General features: G+C 48.7%; 1 protein-coding gene across 1 annotated transcript in view; it reads left to right on the forward strand.

The window, feature by feature from the left end:
* The first annotated feature begins 37 nt into the window (after positions 1–37).
* Positions 38–15823, forward strand: part of ST8SIA2 (ST8 alpha-N-acetyl-neuraminide alpha-2,8-sialyltransferase 2) — a 32206-nt gene continuing 16420 nt past the window's right edge. The window contains exons 1-2 of the mRNA XM_027688486.1: positions 38–201; positions 14833–14895. Of these exons, the coding sequence (XP_027544287.1) occupies positions 104–201; positions 14833–14895 (161 nt within the window). The 5' untranslated portion in view covers positions 38–103. The remainder of the gene's footprint in view (positions 202–14832; positions 14896–15823) is intronic.

A 15823-nucleotide genomic window follows, 5' to 3' on the forward strand; every position in this document is an offset into this window, starting at 1 on the left:
GAGGGGCGGAGCGGCCCCGCCGGGCGGCGGCGGCGCCGAGCCGGGACGCGGCGCCGGGCTCCGCACCCCGCGGAGCGGCCCAGCCCGGCCCAGCCCCGGAGCCATGCCGCTGCCGTGCCGGGGCTGGACGCTGGCGCTGCTCACGCTGCTGGTCGGGTTCCTCATCTTCGCCGATATCTCGGAGATCGAGGAGGAGAGCGGGTAAAAAACCCCCGGTCCCCGCGCGGGCGAAGGGGCGCGGAGCGGAGCGGGGCTGGGGGGCCGGGGAGGAGGAGGAGGCGGTGGCGGCGGAGGGGGCGGGCGCCCGGACAGTTTCTTTGTCTCCAGCTCTCCCGGTTTTTGCCGTGCCCAAGTGGGAAGGGAGCGCGCTGCGCTCTCGCGCAGCTCCGCGGGGCCGGCGGCGGCCCCGGGCAGGACGGGGCAGGATGGGGCGGGATGGGGCGGGATGGGGCGCGGGACCGGGGGGCAGCCACGGGCCAGGCAGGGGGGCGGGAGGTGGTTCCGCTCCCGTTAGAGGCGCGGAGCTACCGGTCCGACTGGGGATGCTGAAGCAGGTACTGGTCCCTTTAGAGAAGCTGAGATACCGGTCCGGGCAGGAATGCTGGAGCAGGTACCGCTCCCGTTAGGGACGCAGGGGGAACTGGTCCAGGTGGGGATGCTGAAGGAGGTGCCGCTCCCATTAAAGACGTGAATGTACGGGTCCAGGTAGGGATGCTCGATCAGGTACAGGTCAGGATAGGGATGCTGGAGTAGGTACCAGTCCCGTTAGAGATGCTAAGGTAACGGTCCAAGTAGGAATGCTTGATCAAGCACAGGTGTCGGTAGGGATGCTGGAGCGGGTACCAGTCTGATTAGAGATGTTGGAGCAGATCCTGATCTGGAGAGGGGTTTTGGCATAGGTCTTGATGTACGGATGGAGCACATCCCTAAGCAGGATGTTGGTGCAGGTGGTCTGCCGGGCAGGGTTGCTGGGGCAAGTTGCAGCCCAGGGGGCTTGAGTGCCACTGCTGGTCCAGATGGGTGTGGTGGAGAGAGCACCAACCCACGGGGGTGATGGATAAGGGACCAGTCTGCAGATGGATAAGGGACCAGTCTGTGGGATGGGAGAGATTGAGCGGGGACCAGTTGGGTGATGGAGCTGCGTGGGAGAGTTCAACCCACTGGTGTGTCCCCATGGGATGCGTTAGGGACTTTGTGATCACCCCCTCCAGATCACTTCCATGGTAGGTGTTTACCTGCAGGTGCCCTGTATGGCAGGGGCTAAAGCAGCCCTTGTGTGAGAAGCAACGCCCTACCCACCCCATAAACCCCATCTCTGAGGTCTGCTTGGAAACTTTGGGGATGAGAGGAACAAATGCAGAGAGGAGGGTTTGCATTAACTTGAGGAACTCACTACAGCAATTTGGAAAAACAAATTATTTTGGTAATGAGGGGTGCAGTCACAGTGCCCAAATGACACAAAGGCCTTTTTGTTTGCAACCAAGTGGCTTTGTCCACTGTGTTACATCAAAACAAACACCTTGCTGAAATGATTAATGAAATGCAGTGATGTTTGTTTATTGTTTCATTGTTATATTATATTGGGTGCTACAGGCAAGAAGTGCTTAAAGGTCAGTAGCCTTGTCCAGAAACATCCAGCACCAGACTGTAGGTTACCAGGGTAGATGAATTGTTGCTCTGCAATGAGCTGGCACTATCTATATAATAATAAAGGAAATTAAAAGCTTTTGGTGCATCCTCCCCATCGGACAGGCTGCTCTGATCCTCTTGCTTTCCTCCCATCTTTTTTCTGGCTTCTATTCTTTCTTCTCTACCCTCACTTATCTGCTAGATCTGCCTGCTGGAACTTGCTGTGCCCTTATTGAAAATCTATTCTCTTTCGTTACTTACTTGTCCTGCTTTTCACCCTGGTTCATTAGGGATTCCCAGTGTTGTGTCTTTTTTTCTCCTCTCTTTTCTGTACATTGTATGGAAATTGGATGTTTGTTGGCTGCTTATCTCCAAACCCTGGCATCTGAGTTTGTTGCTGTAGTTCCTCCAAGGAAGTACTGCCAAGCAGTGTGGCAGCAGCAATGGCAACAGGGTCAGATGGGTTCTGTAGGAACAGTGAGCAGCTTGTTTCATGCAGCATTCAGAAATTATAGTGCAAAAGGTAACTGGTAAAAGGGAGGAGCACCTTGCCTACCAGAGGTGAAGGAGGCATCCAGCAGTCTGGTACTCTCAGATACATGTTAATTCCCACATCAGCTGTGCTTCCCATATAGGGATGAACAGAGCATGAGTGGGACTCTGCTATATTACTTAATTATATATTACTTAATCATGAAGTAGGGCAAACTGACCCTTTCTCTTGCTTTGTCCTCTCCCACCCACATCTTTTCCCCATTGCCTCTCCAGAGGGGTTTAGGTTTGATGAGCTCCTGCATCCCAAACGCAGCAAGGGGCCAAACACTGCTCACCTTAGAGTATAAGCTCTTAGCACAGAAGCCTGTCACAGAGGGCACATGATCCCTGTGTGCTGCCATGGTGCCAAGAATGGTGAACACAAAGCTCTGATCTGGCTGAAGTGTATTGCTGGGGTGACATGGAAAAGCAGAGTGCCTGATCTGCAGCAGATCAGGGCATGATAGAAGGTTTTCAACTTTGGGGGCCACATAATAGCATTTTTTGTCAACAGGTCCTGTAGGTAAAGGGAATTGTGTGACAGCATAAGTGCACAACAGTGTAGAGAAGAGACCATCCCCAAGTTTTCCAGGAGCTCTCTGTGTGTCCAGGAGGGAACAGCTCCTCTCCATGAGAGGTTTGGCAGGTACTGTGTATTTGTGCTGTTCTCCCCCACGTCAGGAATATTTGGCTGATGGATCGTGTGGCTCAACATTCTCCTTCACACGCCCACAAACCACCCTCGCTTTGGTCAGAGCAGCAGCAAGGGAAGGAAGGAGCTGGGCAGGTGTCCCCTGGCAGGCTCATGGTGCTGAGGGGGGCTGGGAAATGCAGGCAGGTGCAACTCTTTTCTTCTTTTTCCTTGGCATCGAAACACTCTCTAATTATTGTGAGGAGCGAACAGCTTGCCCACTTTTACACATACCCTGCCCCCTGCCTGTAATTTGGATTGTCTTTGGAAGAACGCGCCTCATACGTGTGGGAACAGGGGGGAACAGATTTCTCTCACCTACAAATACTGAGAAATTCCAGAAAGAAAACACAAAATGTTCATTAGGTAAAAAGTAAGAATATAATACTATTGGCAAAAGGACAAAAAACCCCAAACCCCATGCTGTTTCTTTGGACAATAAGTTTCCAGCATCGCAGGTGAAGGGAGATAGAAGCCAAGGGCGGCTAGGATCTTCTATGCCTGCCAAAGGCTTCTGAGAAAGATGTTTGCTCCTTGAGCAGTCCCATCTCACTCCTCTAGTTATCCTTATACAACCTCCTGCAGCCAGGAGATGCTGAAACAAAGAGATGTCGGGGCAAGGATGAAAATTCAGCAGTTTCTCACTCCCGATGCTGCGTGGCTCTCGTTAGCCCGTTCCTCCTACCCTGCAGCCCCCCCTGCTCGCGGGTTCTCCTGCTGTTACATCCCTGTCACCTATAGATGTACGGCTGGAGCCTCGTGCCCGGCGGTCCTGCGGGATGCCGGCGGGCGGGAGGCGGACTCGCCCCGCTCGCCTTGGCTCGCTCCCCGGTCGCCGGCGTGTGCTGCGCGGTGAAGTATTGCTGTTGTGAATGGTCTTGGCACTTATGTTTCCGAACAACCACCTGGTTCCGGGCTGCTGAACTTTTCCTGCAGCCCGGTGGCGCCTATGTTTCCATCCGTCGCTCCGGCTCTTTGTTTCCCTGGAAGGAAACAAAAGACGCGCTCGCGGTCTGTCTTGGGGAGCACTGATGCGATCGCAGCCATTTCCTCCTCCACCCCCGGGACAGGGGAGAGGGACAGACCTCTCCCCACAGAGGAAGACAAAGGACTCGGCATCGAGTGGGATGATTATTGCCGGTGGCGAGGAGGAAAATTCTGCTCCAGTTTAAAGGGACTCTTTGTTATTCTAAGCCTGCCGTAGCAGTTCTGCAGGGGTCCGGCTGTGTCCTGATTGTCTGTAGAGGGAGCTGGTGACCCGCTGCCACCAGGTGACTTCTCGAATTAGCGTCTGAGCCATCTTAGGGAGCACTTGACACTTGGTAATGGGTTGGTCTTAATATGAGTCAACCTTTTCCCTGCTAGCCCAGACCACATACCTTTCCATTCTGATTACAAGAGGAATTATATTCTGCTCCTTTTAAGTGACGAATTGGAGTCTCTGATATTGCTGGCCTGACTGGAAGCTTGTCAGTAAATTGCCACTTTTTCCTCATGTGCCTTTTTCTAACGCCTGCCTTTCAAAGGCTCGGGAAGAGAGATTTTGTGTCCTTTATGGTGGCTGATGTGCTTGTTCTGAGTGGTCTGTAGCGGGCTATAGTTGTAATGCTCCTTGTCAAGGTTGGTCCGTGGGGTATAAATGTCCTGCTTAGGTCTTGCAGCTTGTGATTTACTGCTCCTAACTGAGAGTTAGTCTAAGACTTGCTCTCCACCAAGAAGTTTTGCTGGAAAAAGTGCTGTATTCTACCAACATACACTTTTGTGCGCTCGCACAGCAAGTGCATGCTAGCCAACAATTATCCAGGTTGGGCTGGAGGAGGAATAGCTCTCGGCAGGGCAGAAACCCACAGACACCCTGGAACTATTCATGTAAATGGAGCCAAAGGAGACCTTTGTACTCGTTGGGTATGGCAGGGCTCTAATAAAAGCTCCGTGACGCATCGGGCTGGAAAATAACAGCAGTGTTGGAGCACTGATTTAAGTAAGAAAATACTTGGCGTAGGCTTTCATTGCAACTCTTCTGACAATAACCTGAACTCAAGCAGCCGATTTCAGGTTGGCTGCAGAGCTTCTCCTCCTCCCCATGAAACGCTCTGTCATCTCCTGTAGCCCTGCAGGGGCACAGGGGGCTGCCACAAAGACATATTCAAACCCCTGTGTTCCTGCCTAGAGCAGGCTGAAGGAGATGAATCTCCACAGCTTGTTTCCTTAAACTGAGCTCTGAGGGAATGGCAGGAGCAGTGGTACCTGCAGGGAATCGGTGTCCAGCAGGAGGGCTGGGAGCAACAGGGTGGGAAACGCTTGCAGACCCCCAAGCAAGCCAGTGGAACAGAAAGAAAACCCACAAATAAGGGATTTCCATTACAGCTGGTGAAAAGGTACTCTTCAGTCCAGTAGTGATTGTCAGCAGCTTCCAAGACCCCCAAGGAGGGAATTTCTGAGCTTGCTGGTGAGGAGGGCGGCAGCGGTGGTAGGAGGTTGCACATCACCAGCCAACCCATCTTGGGTGCAGAGTTGCGAAAGACAGGCCAGTTTGTACACTAGAGCAATGAAGACAGAGCAAAGTGTTCCCAGAAGGGCTTCAAGTTTCCCTTTTGCCCAGGTGGGCTTTTTGTTTCCCATCTCTAGCCCCACAAATGCACAATTCTGGTTGGGAAAGCAAAGGAAACCTTTTTCTCCCAGCAGAGAACAAGGAGTTTCAAATGTTGGTTCATTTAGCGAAGGCTTGTTGAGCAGCTAACGGTGGGGTTAAGTGATTCAGCAGTGCTGTGTCTGCTCCTCTCTGCTACTGCTGTGCTCGTGGGCAGAGAGGGAACCCTGGGACCACAGCCAGCAGTGACACAGCAGATCCCACCACCACCGTGAGCCCTCCCAGCCTTTCCCAGACGTGGATGAACTGAAGGGGTTGGTTTTCTCTTGTGTGACAGATGTGCTTTTGATCTTCAAGGAAACCATTTAACAGGAGCTCCTTTATCGTTCCTTGGGCTTTCAGGCTGCCCTAATGATAAGACAAGAGGAAATGGGACGTTTAGATTGGATATTAGGAAAATTTCTTCACCAAAAGGGCTGGCAAACATTGTAACAGGCTCCCCAGGGAAACCATGGAATCACAATCTCTGGAGGTATTTAAAAGACATGTAGGTGTGGCACTTGGGGTCATGGTTTCATGCTGGACTTGGCAGTGTTGGGTTGATGGTTGGACTCAGTGATCTTAAAGGTCTTTTTTAACCTGTATGATTCTATAGTTCTGTGATTCTGCAGGTATTTTGCCTTTTTCATCCCTGAGAACAGCACTACTTAAATACATCCACAGGTATGGTTGCTATAAAAAACAGCTGTTCCAAACCAGACTTCTAATTGCCTCCCTCATTTATTTTCCCTGGGCCTGGGTCATCCTCAGCAGCAAGAAGTAATCCCAAAGTACAACATTAGATAATAATTATTTTGCTGTTTCTCTGGTTTCCACCCCCAGTTGCCTCTGGAAACAAGGAAGTTCCCTGGCACAGTAAATTCACTGTAGGTGCAGAGTTTCAGGTGTCCTTCAGCAAACACCACAGCAGAGCAGGCTGGTGTCACTTGCTCAGCCCCTTGCAATGCAATAGAAGAATGAAGAAAAAAAAATAGTATCTTTACAGCCCCTTTTTATTTGTGTTCCCACTGTAAATCCTTGTCTGGCTGTGCAGCAGCCTTGGTGGTGGTGGCGGCCTTGGGAGGTGCATCTTCATCAACAGCAGCAGCACTGGCTCCGATTGGGAAGTGAAAGGGCTGATCCAGGGAGACAGGCATGGCACTGCTGAAACCTGCCAGAGCAGTGGCGATGGTGCGGGATGAGAGCTCTTTCCAAACTTAAGTGCTGGACTCTTTCTTGTTGCTACTGCAAATCAAGTCCTTGTTATTGCATACAGAAATCCACTGGGAATATCCCAAACAAACACAAAACCCACCCTAGGCTGGCCATCTGTGTGCTGAGCAGACTGTTCCTCCCAACCAGCCCTCTCCATGGGCAGGGCTGCTTTTAAAAGCACATTTTGTCCCAGTCACACAGAGTTTTGAAGTGCTCTCTCAAGGCCCCTCAGTCAAACAGCGTCACAGTGGGCTCCAGGTATCACCTCTTTTCTGGCAGCTCTGGATGGAAGGATGGTTCTAATGCTGTGACCTGTCACCTCCAGCCCAGGCTTTACCAGCACCTTCAGGAATATCATTCAGCTCTCAGCCAGCGGCTACAAAAGGGGACATGTTTCCCCTGCAAGGTTAAGCATTGTCATGAGGCATGTCCAGCACCTTTTCAGACACCCAGAAGCACACTCGACTGCCAACCAGCAGCTGCTCAGCTGGTAATTAAACTTCTCCTTCTTATTGCTGCCTGGATTTCCACAGTGTAGCTTTATGAGCAGGGGGAGGAGAGAGGAGGTCGAGCTCTGAAACCACTATTGGCTTTTTGATATTTGGCAACTTGACTTTTGTCATCTGAGGACTAAGTCCCTGTGCAGGTCCTGGGACAGCTCCATTGCTGGTTGTGGGTTGTAGATCTCATCCAAGCACTCCCAGCCCTCTTTGTGTAGGCACCAGATGTTATTTTGAGGATGCTCATGCAGAACTGCCCCAGGAGGATGTCACTGCCCAGAAGAGATCCTCAGCATCCACACCAACAGGGATAGAAGAAACCACATGAGACCTTGAGTATTCCAAGGGGCCTGCACAGAGCGGTGGGAAAAGAGGCAAGAGATGGGTGTAGGAGGATGAGTCCATAGGCCCACAGCCCCTCAAGACACTATATCTTTTCATGTTTTACCATTCCCATTTCCCAAGGTATGTGGCATCCAAGATGCTGCAGAAGCCACTGGGATTTCTGGCTTTTGGGACATGGATGCTCAGGGTGACAGGTTCTGCTGCAAGAGTGATGCTCTGCTGCTTATGCTCCCTGGTGGAAAAAATTATCTCAGGAAAAATGTATAATGTAGACATGTTTTGTAAGCAGTGAGGCTTTTGTCTCAGCTCCTTTCTAAGTCTTCCCTGAGCTCTTGGGTTGTTTCCCTTCTCCTATCCAGAAGAGGAAAGCTAAACATACAAACACACACACACACTGCAGTCTCAGGCTTCTCACTGGATCCCTTTTGCCTTTTTCTATGTCTGTTTCTTTCTTGGCTGTTTCATTAATGCAGTCAATGAAAAGGAGCTGATAAAGTTTTAATGGAAGACTTGAGATGAGGGAGGGCATAAGGTCCTGCCAGTATGCAGGATGGGGGTAGGTGAGGTCTGTGACATTTGAGCCCTGTGAGCATGTGAGTATTTTGTCTTTAGCGCAGTGATAAAACAAGAACATCACGGGGTGATTGAGTCAGGCCATGCTGATGTTATGGCAAATGCATGTGGATGTGAGAGCTGACACTCTACTTATGTTAGAGAGTCTTTTCTGTCTCAGGAAAAGCTCATGCTGTCTTGGGAGCAGAGCCTGGAAGTCCTGGGCAGTGGCTTCTTGGTAGGCAGCAGCAACCATCAGGCTGCTCTGAGTATCTTCCTGTCTTTTACAGGTCTTCAGAGCAAGTAGCTCAAGGCAGGATTTGGTTACTCCAGTGCGGAGTGATCCCCAGCAGCATCCTCATGACAGGCTGCCCGGCTTCCCTCCCATTCCTCATGTCCATTCGTAGTCAGAGCTGCACCATTCCTGCTGATTTGTCTCTGATTTTGTCACATAAGTGTTTCAGACTAATTGGCATATTCCCTGTTAAGCAATAGATGTCTCTTTTGCAAACTCATGTGTCTTGATTCCATCTTGTCCTCAGCAGAACTTGCAATGATTACACACTGTGACTTGCAGCCAGGTAGAGACCTCAGGGTGAAGTCCTACTCACATTTACGCAGAACCTGATGTGGACCCACCATTCCCACCTGAGAGGCAGAGATGTTGAGCACCTTCCACCTTCCCATCTTCTTGTGGTCCCTGGGAAGGATCTTGCAGGACAGGTGGTGTGGTGGAGGTGGGAGGAGGTGACCAAATTAGCAAGGCTGCTTTGCATGAGACTGACAGATCTGCATTTCCTGAGGCGGGTAACAACAAGTACCATGAGCAACAGCAGTTCCATCGTCTGGTGCCTTACAATGAGTCTCCTTGGCTTGCTGGAAGATCACAGAATCAGTGTGCCTGGCTGCACAAGCACTGCCCCTGCAGCTTATGTACCAGACCTGCATTGGGACCCCAGCTGGGCCAGGTGATGTGTCTGAAAGCCACAATTATGGGCACAGTCTCCCAAATGTGATTGTATGACTCGATAGAAAGAATTAAACTCAGAACACTAAAAATAGCGCTTGATATTTAGGAAGTTTTTGACACTTGGGCTGCCAAGCTGTGACAATATAATCAAGCGAGATTTTAAACACATTGAAGTGCGATTTTGAACATCTCATCAAGATATATTGCAGGATCTTCTGTCCCAGCAGACAAGCGCTTTAGAAATGTCTTCCCAATTAATCTCTGCAGAGGGAACCTTGCTCTCCAGGAGAGTGCAGTCACCGCTCCTCTTCATCTCAATCTCCTCGACATCCCTGGATGAAAGCCTCCAAAGCAACTGGTGAAACGTCACAGGAATGATCTGCAAGAGTCAGATGTCCCAGCTCCTCCTGGCATTTTATGAGATGGGATGCAGGAAAACGAGATGATACTGGAGCCTATGAGAACTGCATCCCTGGATGGGGGAGTGGTGCTAGGAAAGTGCACGATGGAATGTCTGAGTACAGGATCTCAGGGTTCAGAAATGCATCTCTGATCTCATTGCTTCTTGTCTAGCTTTGGCTTTTGTTTCTGATTTGCAAGTTGGTTTACATGTGGGGCTAGCCAGCCTTTCCTCTTCCAATTTGTCTCTCCTAGGACAGCAGAGCATGTTATGGATTTGACCTAAACCCCACAGAAACCACTTGAGTGTCTACTGAGAAGCTCACAAGAGGACTTAACAATGAATGTGGCCTTTTTCCATCTTTTCAGCCAGACCCTGATGTGCAAATGGAAAGCTAGAATACAATCTCCAAGGAATCCTGGTTTCCAGCCTCTAGCCTTGGTTCCTACTCGTTTTGGTCTCTTGGGACACCTTTGGTTTTCCACCCTGCAGGGCAGCTGGACCGGTTTCAGCTGGGAAGCCAATTATGTCTTTCTCGTAGATAACTTGGAAATGTGACAGTTTTCCCCCAAAAACCCTGGAGTCACATTTTCTGTTCTGCTGGTCTCAACACAAACCCTGAACTTAAGGGAACAGGACCTAGGGTTGAAGCCTGTGTCCTGGTCCATGTTTTACAGCACTGGGAGGATCAGCAGGATCAAATCTATCAAGTTTGGGAAGAGAGGGGCCATCTATATACTTCATTTCCAGGGGCTGGATGGTGTATCCCAAAACTGTTAGTTACAGTGACTGGGGCTCTGGCCATGGCACAGCGTCCTGCAGAGGGGCTGTGAGTATCCTGCTCCACATCCCCTCCCTGCACAGCTGCCTTGGGGAGAGCCCGTGGGTTGGCAGGGCAGTGATTGTGTGAGGGTGGTCCCTGGCCAGGCCTGGCAATGTGCTCATGTGATCTTCAGATAGAAAACAGCAATTCTGGTCTTGAGGACAACATCAGAGCAATCCTTAAAAAGCAAAGTAAATATAAGTTGTGATTTATTATTTTTTAAAAATAGATACAGACTGCCTAATGGGTACAGTCTGCAGCCATCTCAGGAGACTAATGGTTGCATCTGCTTTTTGGGACAGTGAGACCTTTTCAGATCAATTCCCGTGGTCCTCTGAGTCATGTGTCCTACCCTCTCACCCAGCAAGAGCCATACTGGATCTCAGCAAGTAAAAAGCAGCATTTTCAAGAGGACAGGTCTGCTGGAAGCCACTAGTACCTGCTCCTGTGGAGCTCATTTTTTAGTGTTAAAGGCCAAGCCACTTCACCCCCAGTGTCCCAGCTGTAAAACAAGGATCATAAAATGCACGTAACACAAAAGTAGGTTGTGAAAACCTAATTAGTAAGTGTTAGTCATTCGAACCCCTCAGATAAAAATTGTGGCACTCTGAACTCTCTTCCTGAGGAATTCAGATGGATAAATTCTGCTTAATAAACCCCCAAGGGACTATTATCTCTCTTTTATACAGAGGAGGGAGAAGAGGGGGACTTGGGTTGCCCAAGGTCAGGAAGAGGCAGAGGTTTTGTTCCACCAGGAATGGGCTCCACAAATGTGGTTAAATGCAGGGGGGTTTGAACAAGATGATCCTTAAGGTCCCTTCCAACCCCACATAATTTTATGATTTATGAAATGTGTGGTTGGGTATGGCTGAAATTCCTGGTTAGTTTATGTTTCTCATGCCAGCTTCCCATGTGCACTGTCTACCGCAGATGCTGAAGGGGGAGGCAGGACTTGGGGGGTGGGAATTGCAAAATATCCATGGAGAACACATTTTTTAATTTGTAAGGCTGAGAATATGGACGCATAAAGCTTGTTCTTAAGAGATCCTCTCGCCCAACGAGGCTGTGTGACCTACTTGTTCAGTCAAAGCAGCTTTGATTTCACGTATCGAAATTGCTCGAAGCGAGACCGAACCGTACCTAGCAACAATTAAGAGAAGCATTTAAGAAGTGGGAAACGATGAAAAGAGAAGCAAAACCCCTAAACAGCCCATTCATAGTGGGTGAATAGAAGAGTCTTTGCATACCTGATTTGTCAGAAATTATTCATCCAAGAAAATTTGGACCTGAAACATAAGACAATTTTTCTTTTCTATCCTCTGATATATGAATCAGTGTCACTTTACATCTGAGCACAGAGTGTTTTGACCTATATAATGTCTTAGACAGTGGAAATTCAGCTTGAAAATCTCACAGCAAAAAAATGAGAAAGGATGGCATAAGCCAGTAAGATGGCATTAGCACATATAGATGCAACTTATCACTGGAAAACATCCCAACAGAAGCCCAAAGAAAAATGTTTTGTAAATAATAGGATTAGGAAGCAGGTTGGTACTTTGTGGAGCTGGCTATACAATCAAACTGATAACAACTAGATTAATAAGGCAATTCAATCCAAACACAGTGTAGCACTAGAAAGCTTTTCAAAATCAATGCTATCTGTACTATTTTAATCGAGGTTGGTCTTTGCCTTTTGAAGCAAAGAGATTTGAAACTCCAGGTCAGCAAGGTATAATAAAATGGACTGACTTTTTTTTTTTTTTAACATGTGCTTCTTAATTAGTACCTTCCATTTCTAAATGTTTTCCTCTTCCCAGGTTGGGGAAGTGAAGGAGTATGGTGGTACTGGCTTGCCTGTGTTGGTAATGAAGCATGGCAGACTCTGGAAAATACCATGCTTAGCTCAGCTATGGGTGTTTTGAGCAGCTGTTTTGTCTGGGTGGGACCCACCAGTGGGCTGAGCTGAGCAGGGTGGCTGGACAGGGCAATGCACCCCATGGCATCATATGCACAGCACACGTTGTCTTGGACTGTACAAAGGGAGACTGTAGGGAAAATGTTCTGAAGTTGCAGTGTAGGACACAAAGCACGAAAAAGGCTGATAGTTTTGAAGCCACACCAATGTTTTAGGATTCACTAAACCAGCTGAGACCTTCAGCCAACTATCATGTCCCAGCTTTGGGCAGTATCCATGGCTTGGAGAGAGAAACCAAGCCTGGTGCAGGGAGCAGTGTCTTTGCCAGCATCTGAGGTGTCTGTGAAAGCATCGTGGCTGCTGCTGGCCAGCAAAGCAGTGAGCCCAGTGCCATGGAGCAAGGCATGGGAAGCAGGTTAGCAGAGCCCCGCTCTCCTCCACCAATGAGCCATCCCCTCCATGTTTGTGTATGACAGCAGAACACTCTGTGGTCTGTTTGCATTGCAATATTTTTGCTTTTCACTGTGTGTGAAGGGAAAAGAGTAACCCCTGAAACTGTCCTTGAGGGGTTTCTCAGCCAGGGACCTGGCAACCAGTCTCTTTCCCCACCATACTGCACAAAGTCAGCTGGGAGATGTGCTTTCAACATGCCTACCTAATGTCCAGCTTCTCCAGCCTTAATTCCAGGAGAAGACTTGCACAGATCTGTCACTGGGGGCATGTAAGGCTAGACTGTATAAATGCATTTGAATAATATGTTGTGATGCTTTGGATCAGTCCTGCTGTAGCCACAAAACATGGATGAGGTGGGAGCTAACAATAACAAGTCTTCTCTACTTCCTAATTTCCCCGGCATCTTTTTTTTCCCTTTCACAGAGATTGTGAACTAGCACTTATTTAGAGAAAAAACCATTTCTTTCTGTAAGCATAGTCTGTCCTACAGCAAGTGTGAAGGAGTGTGAATCCCATTTGGAAGGCTCCTTCAGAGGAGACATATCTGAGCAGATGCGTGGTTTGCACACTAATCTAGTCTGCTCCCACACCCTGTGGTGAACCCCATTAAAGCAGAGGCTTGTTAAATGCCAGTAGGCTCTAGGAATGAGCTAGTCCTGCTGTTCCCTTGATGCACCAAAAAATGAAACAGCTCGCCGACTCTCAGGTCTGTCAAAGGAAGGAGGAGGGTGTCGGAGCAGGAATCGCTCTAACTTGGCCATAGATGGTCTCTGGCAGGAGGGAGGAAAGGGACAATCATCATGGCATTTCCAAGGGTTTGATGTTGTGTGGTGCTGAGGCCTGTGCTCAGCCTAATGAAGGGATTTATGTCACATCCCGCAACTCTGAAAATCTTTTTTTAATGGCACCGAATGTTCACACACTCTGTTTCTTTTTCAGTTATGTCTAATGCATTTGGGGTTTTTTTCAGAACTCACAGAAATACATTCTCCTGAGATACGTTTTCATTAAGGTATATATTTCCAGGTAACTGTATTTCTGCTGGAAGAGAATTTGGTTCTCTTTATGAGTGTGTTCATTGGGATATCTGTGCAATGGAAACAATAAAACGGAGCAGTGTGGCAGTTAAAGTATGTCTGACTCCCACTGAGCATCACAAGGTGGGCAACTCATTCTTTGTGACTCCTTTAAAAGCAGCAAGCTAAAGCAAGAAGGGGCTCTTCAGCCAGCTAGATACAGACCAATACCTGTATGTATTTATTTTTAAGTGAGGATACACAGATCGTGTGAGTGGTGTAGGTTTCTGAAGGGGCTTGGTCCCGTCTGTTCTTCATTATAGCATCATATAGGTGCTGGAAACTTTGGCTGTTCTTTCCTACAGGTCATGCTCAGGCTGGTCTGGCACCTGTCCATGTGTGGTGGTGTCAGGCCATGGGAATGACAGTGCTGTCACTTAGGTTTGAGTTCCAGCATGTGAATGACTGTGGTGAGTTGGCCTCGTAGCTTCAGCCAGGCTACACTAATAGTGGGAACAAGAGGCTTCAGGGCACTCATGGGATTGGAGGGGGCTGGCATGGAGTCTTGGGTCACTGGAAGCTGGGAGAAGGTGCACTGTGAAGATGAGTCTCCACAGGTCACCAGGAGGCTGGTGACTCAATCTGGGCAAAATAGAGATATTGGACAGTCTCAACTAAAAGCCCACATAAACACAACGGTGGGAATCCCGTCCCGATCATTCAGCTCAGTCCCTGCCTGAAAAGGACAGCAAAAGTCCCTGGGCATCCTGGAGCTGAAGGAGACCTTCTCTGTGCACTGCTGACACGTGACTCGTAAAGAGAAGCAGAGATGTATTTAATGCAGCGATCGGCTGCACGCTGCTTTGACAGCAGAGACCAGATGTCTTTGATGGCTGGTTAGATCATGCAGGTATTATTAATTGGGCTGCCTCAGAGATTTTTTTGCCAGAATCATTTTACGGTCACAGTAGGGCAGCAGTGACGGTGGATGAAAAGCCCTTCAGAGGCGTCAGGACATCTCCCTTCTGCATGGGGTGGGACTCGAACGGCATGGCAGTGTCTCCACTCGGAGCCCTTCAGAGCAGGATCTCTTGACTGTTGAACAATGCTTGGCAAAGAGAAGTTGGATTTATAAATAATGCATTTCCTTTGTCTTGCAGGAGTTCTGGAGGCAGAGGTACAATCAGATCAGCTGTGAACAGCTTACATAGCAAATCTAATAGGTTTGTAAATTAGATTTTGTGTTCATTTGTTTTTGCTGTAAGGCAGCTATTAATCTGCTTCTCCTCTTCGCTGGATAGTGCTGTTCTGATTTAGCAAATGTATCTGTTTCTTTTCACTTCTGCTTTGCATTTTCTTAATCGTTTCTCCCCCTCCTTCTCCCAGCTCAATGCAATAATCATTTGCAAATAACCAAGGATCTGCAAGTTCCGGTGATTGAGAGAATGAGAAAGAGTTACTTATTGTGAAAATAAGTCAGTGATAGAGTTGCTATTTCCATAGTTTTAAGTGCTAATAGAAGAGAGATCGCTGTGTTTGAGGTCAGAACTCCATTCAGTTTTATCGCAATGCACTCCAGGAACGTCGCTCCATTGCAGAGTCATTCCATGGCATCACAGCCTCATTCAGTGTCTCCCTGTGTTATTTTTACAGTGATTCCCTGTCAGCCCAGCGTTACCAAGTGGCACAGTTGAAAAGCTTAGTGACACCGTGTGAGAAAGTGTGATATCATTCTGTGATGATGTCACCACCCATGATCAAAACACAGAAAATGGACAAAAACAAAAATACTGTAGTTATTCCCAAGATTTCTTTACCCTACTTCCGTTATGATTTTTGACACCTTCTAAGTAAGCTCTGCAAGACACAAGCGATATGGCAAAATGCAAGATGCAAACAAATCCAACAGACTGGCAACCTCTAGAGAGGTATTGTACAAACACACACCAGGACACTGGCAGCCAGCATTTATAAACACATTTCCTTGCCTTTCTGAAACATTACACTGTGTGAGCCGCAATGTGTCCCGGGGAGCACTTTCCCTGTGCTGGAGATGTGTTCTCAGGAGCTGGATGTTGTCCACGAGCCTGAGCCGCCAGCTCTGCTTCATCTTTCACTCTGCTCCCTCCTTGGGGTTTACATGCTTTTTAT

Source organism: Neopelma chrysocephalum, unplaced genomic scaffold, assembly GCF_003984885.1.
Source record: "Neopelma chrysocephalum unplaced genomic scaffold, ASM398488v2 Primary Assembly neopelma1_75, whole genome shotgun sequence".
NCBI lineage: Eukaryota > Metazoa > Chordata > Aves > Passeriformes > Pipridae > Neopelma > Neopelma chrysocephalum.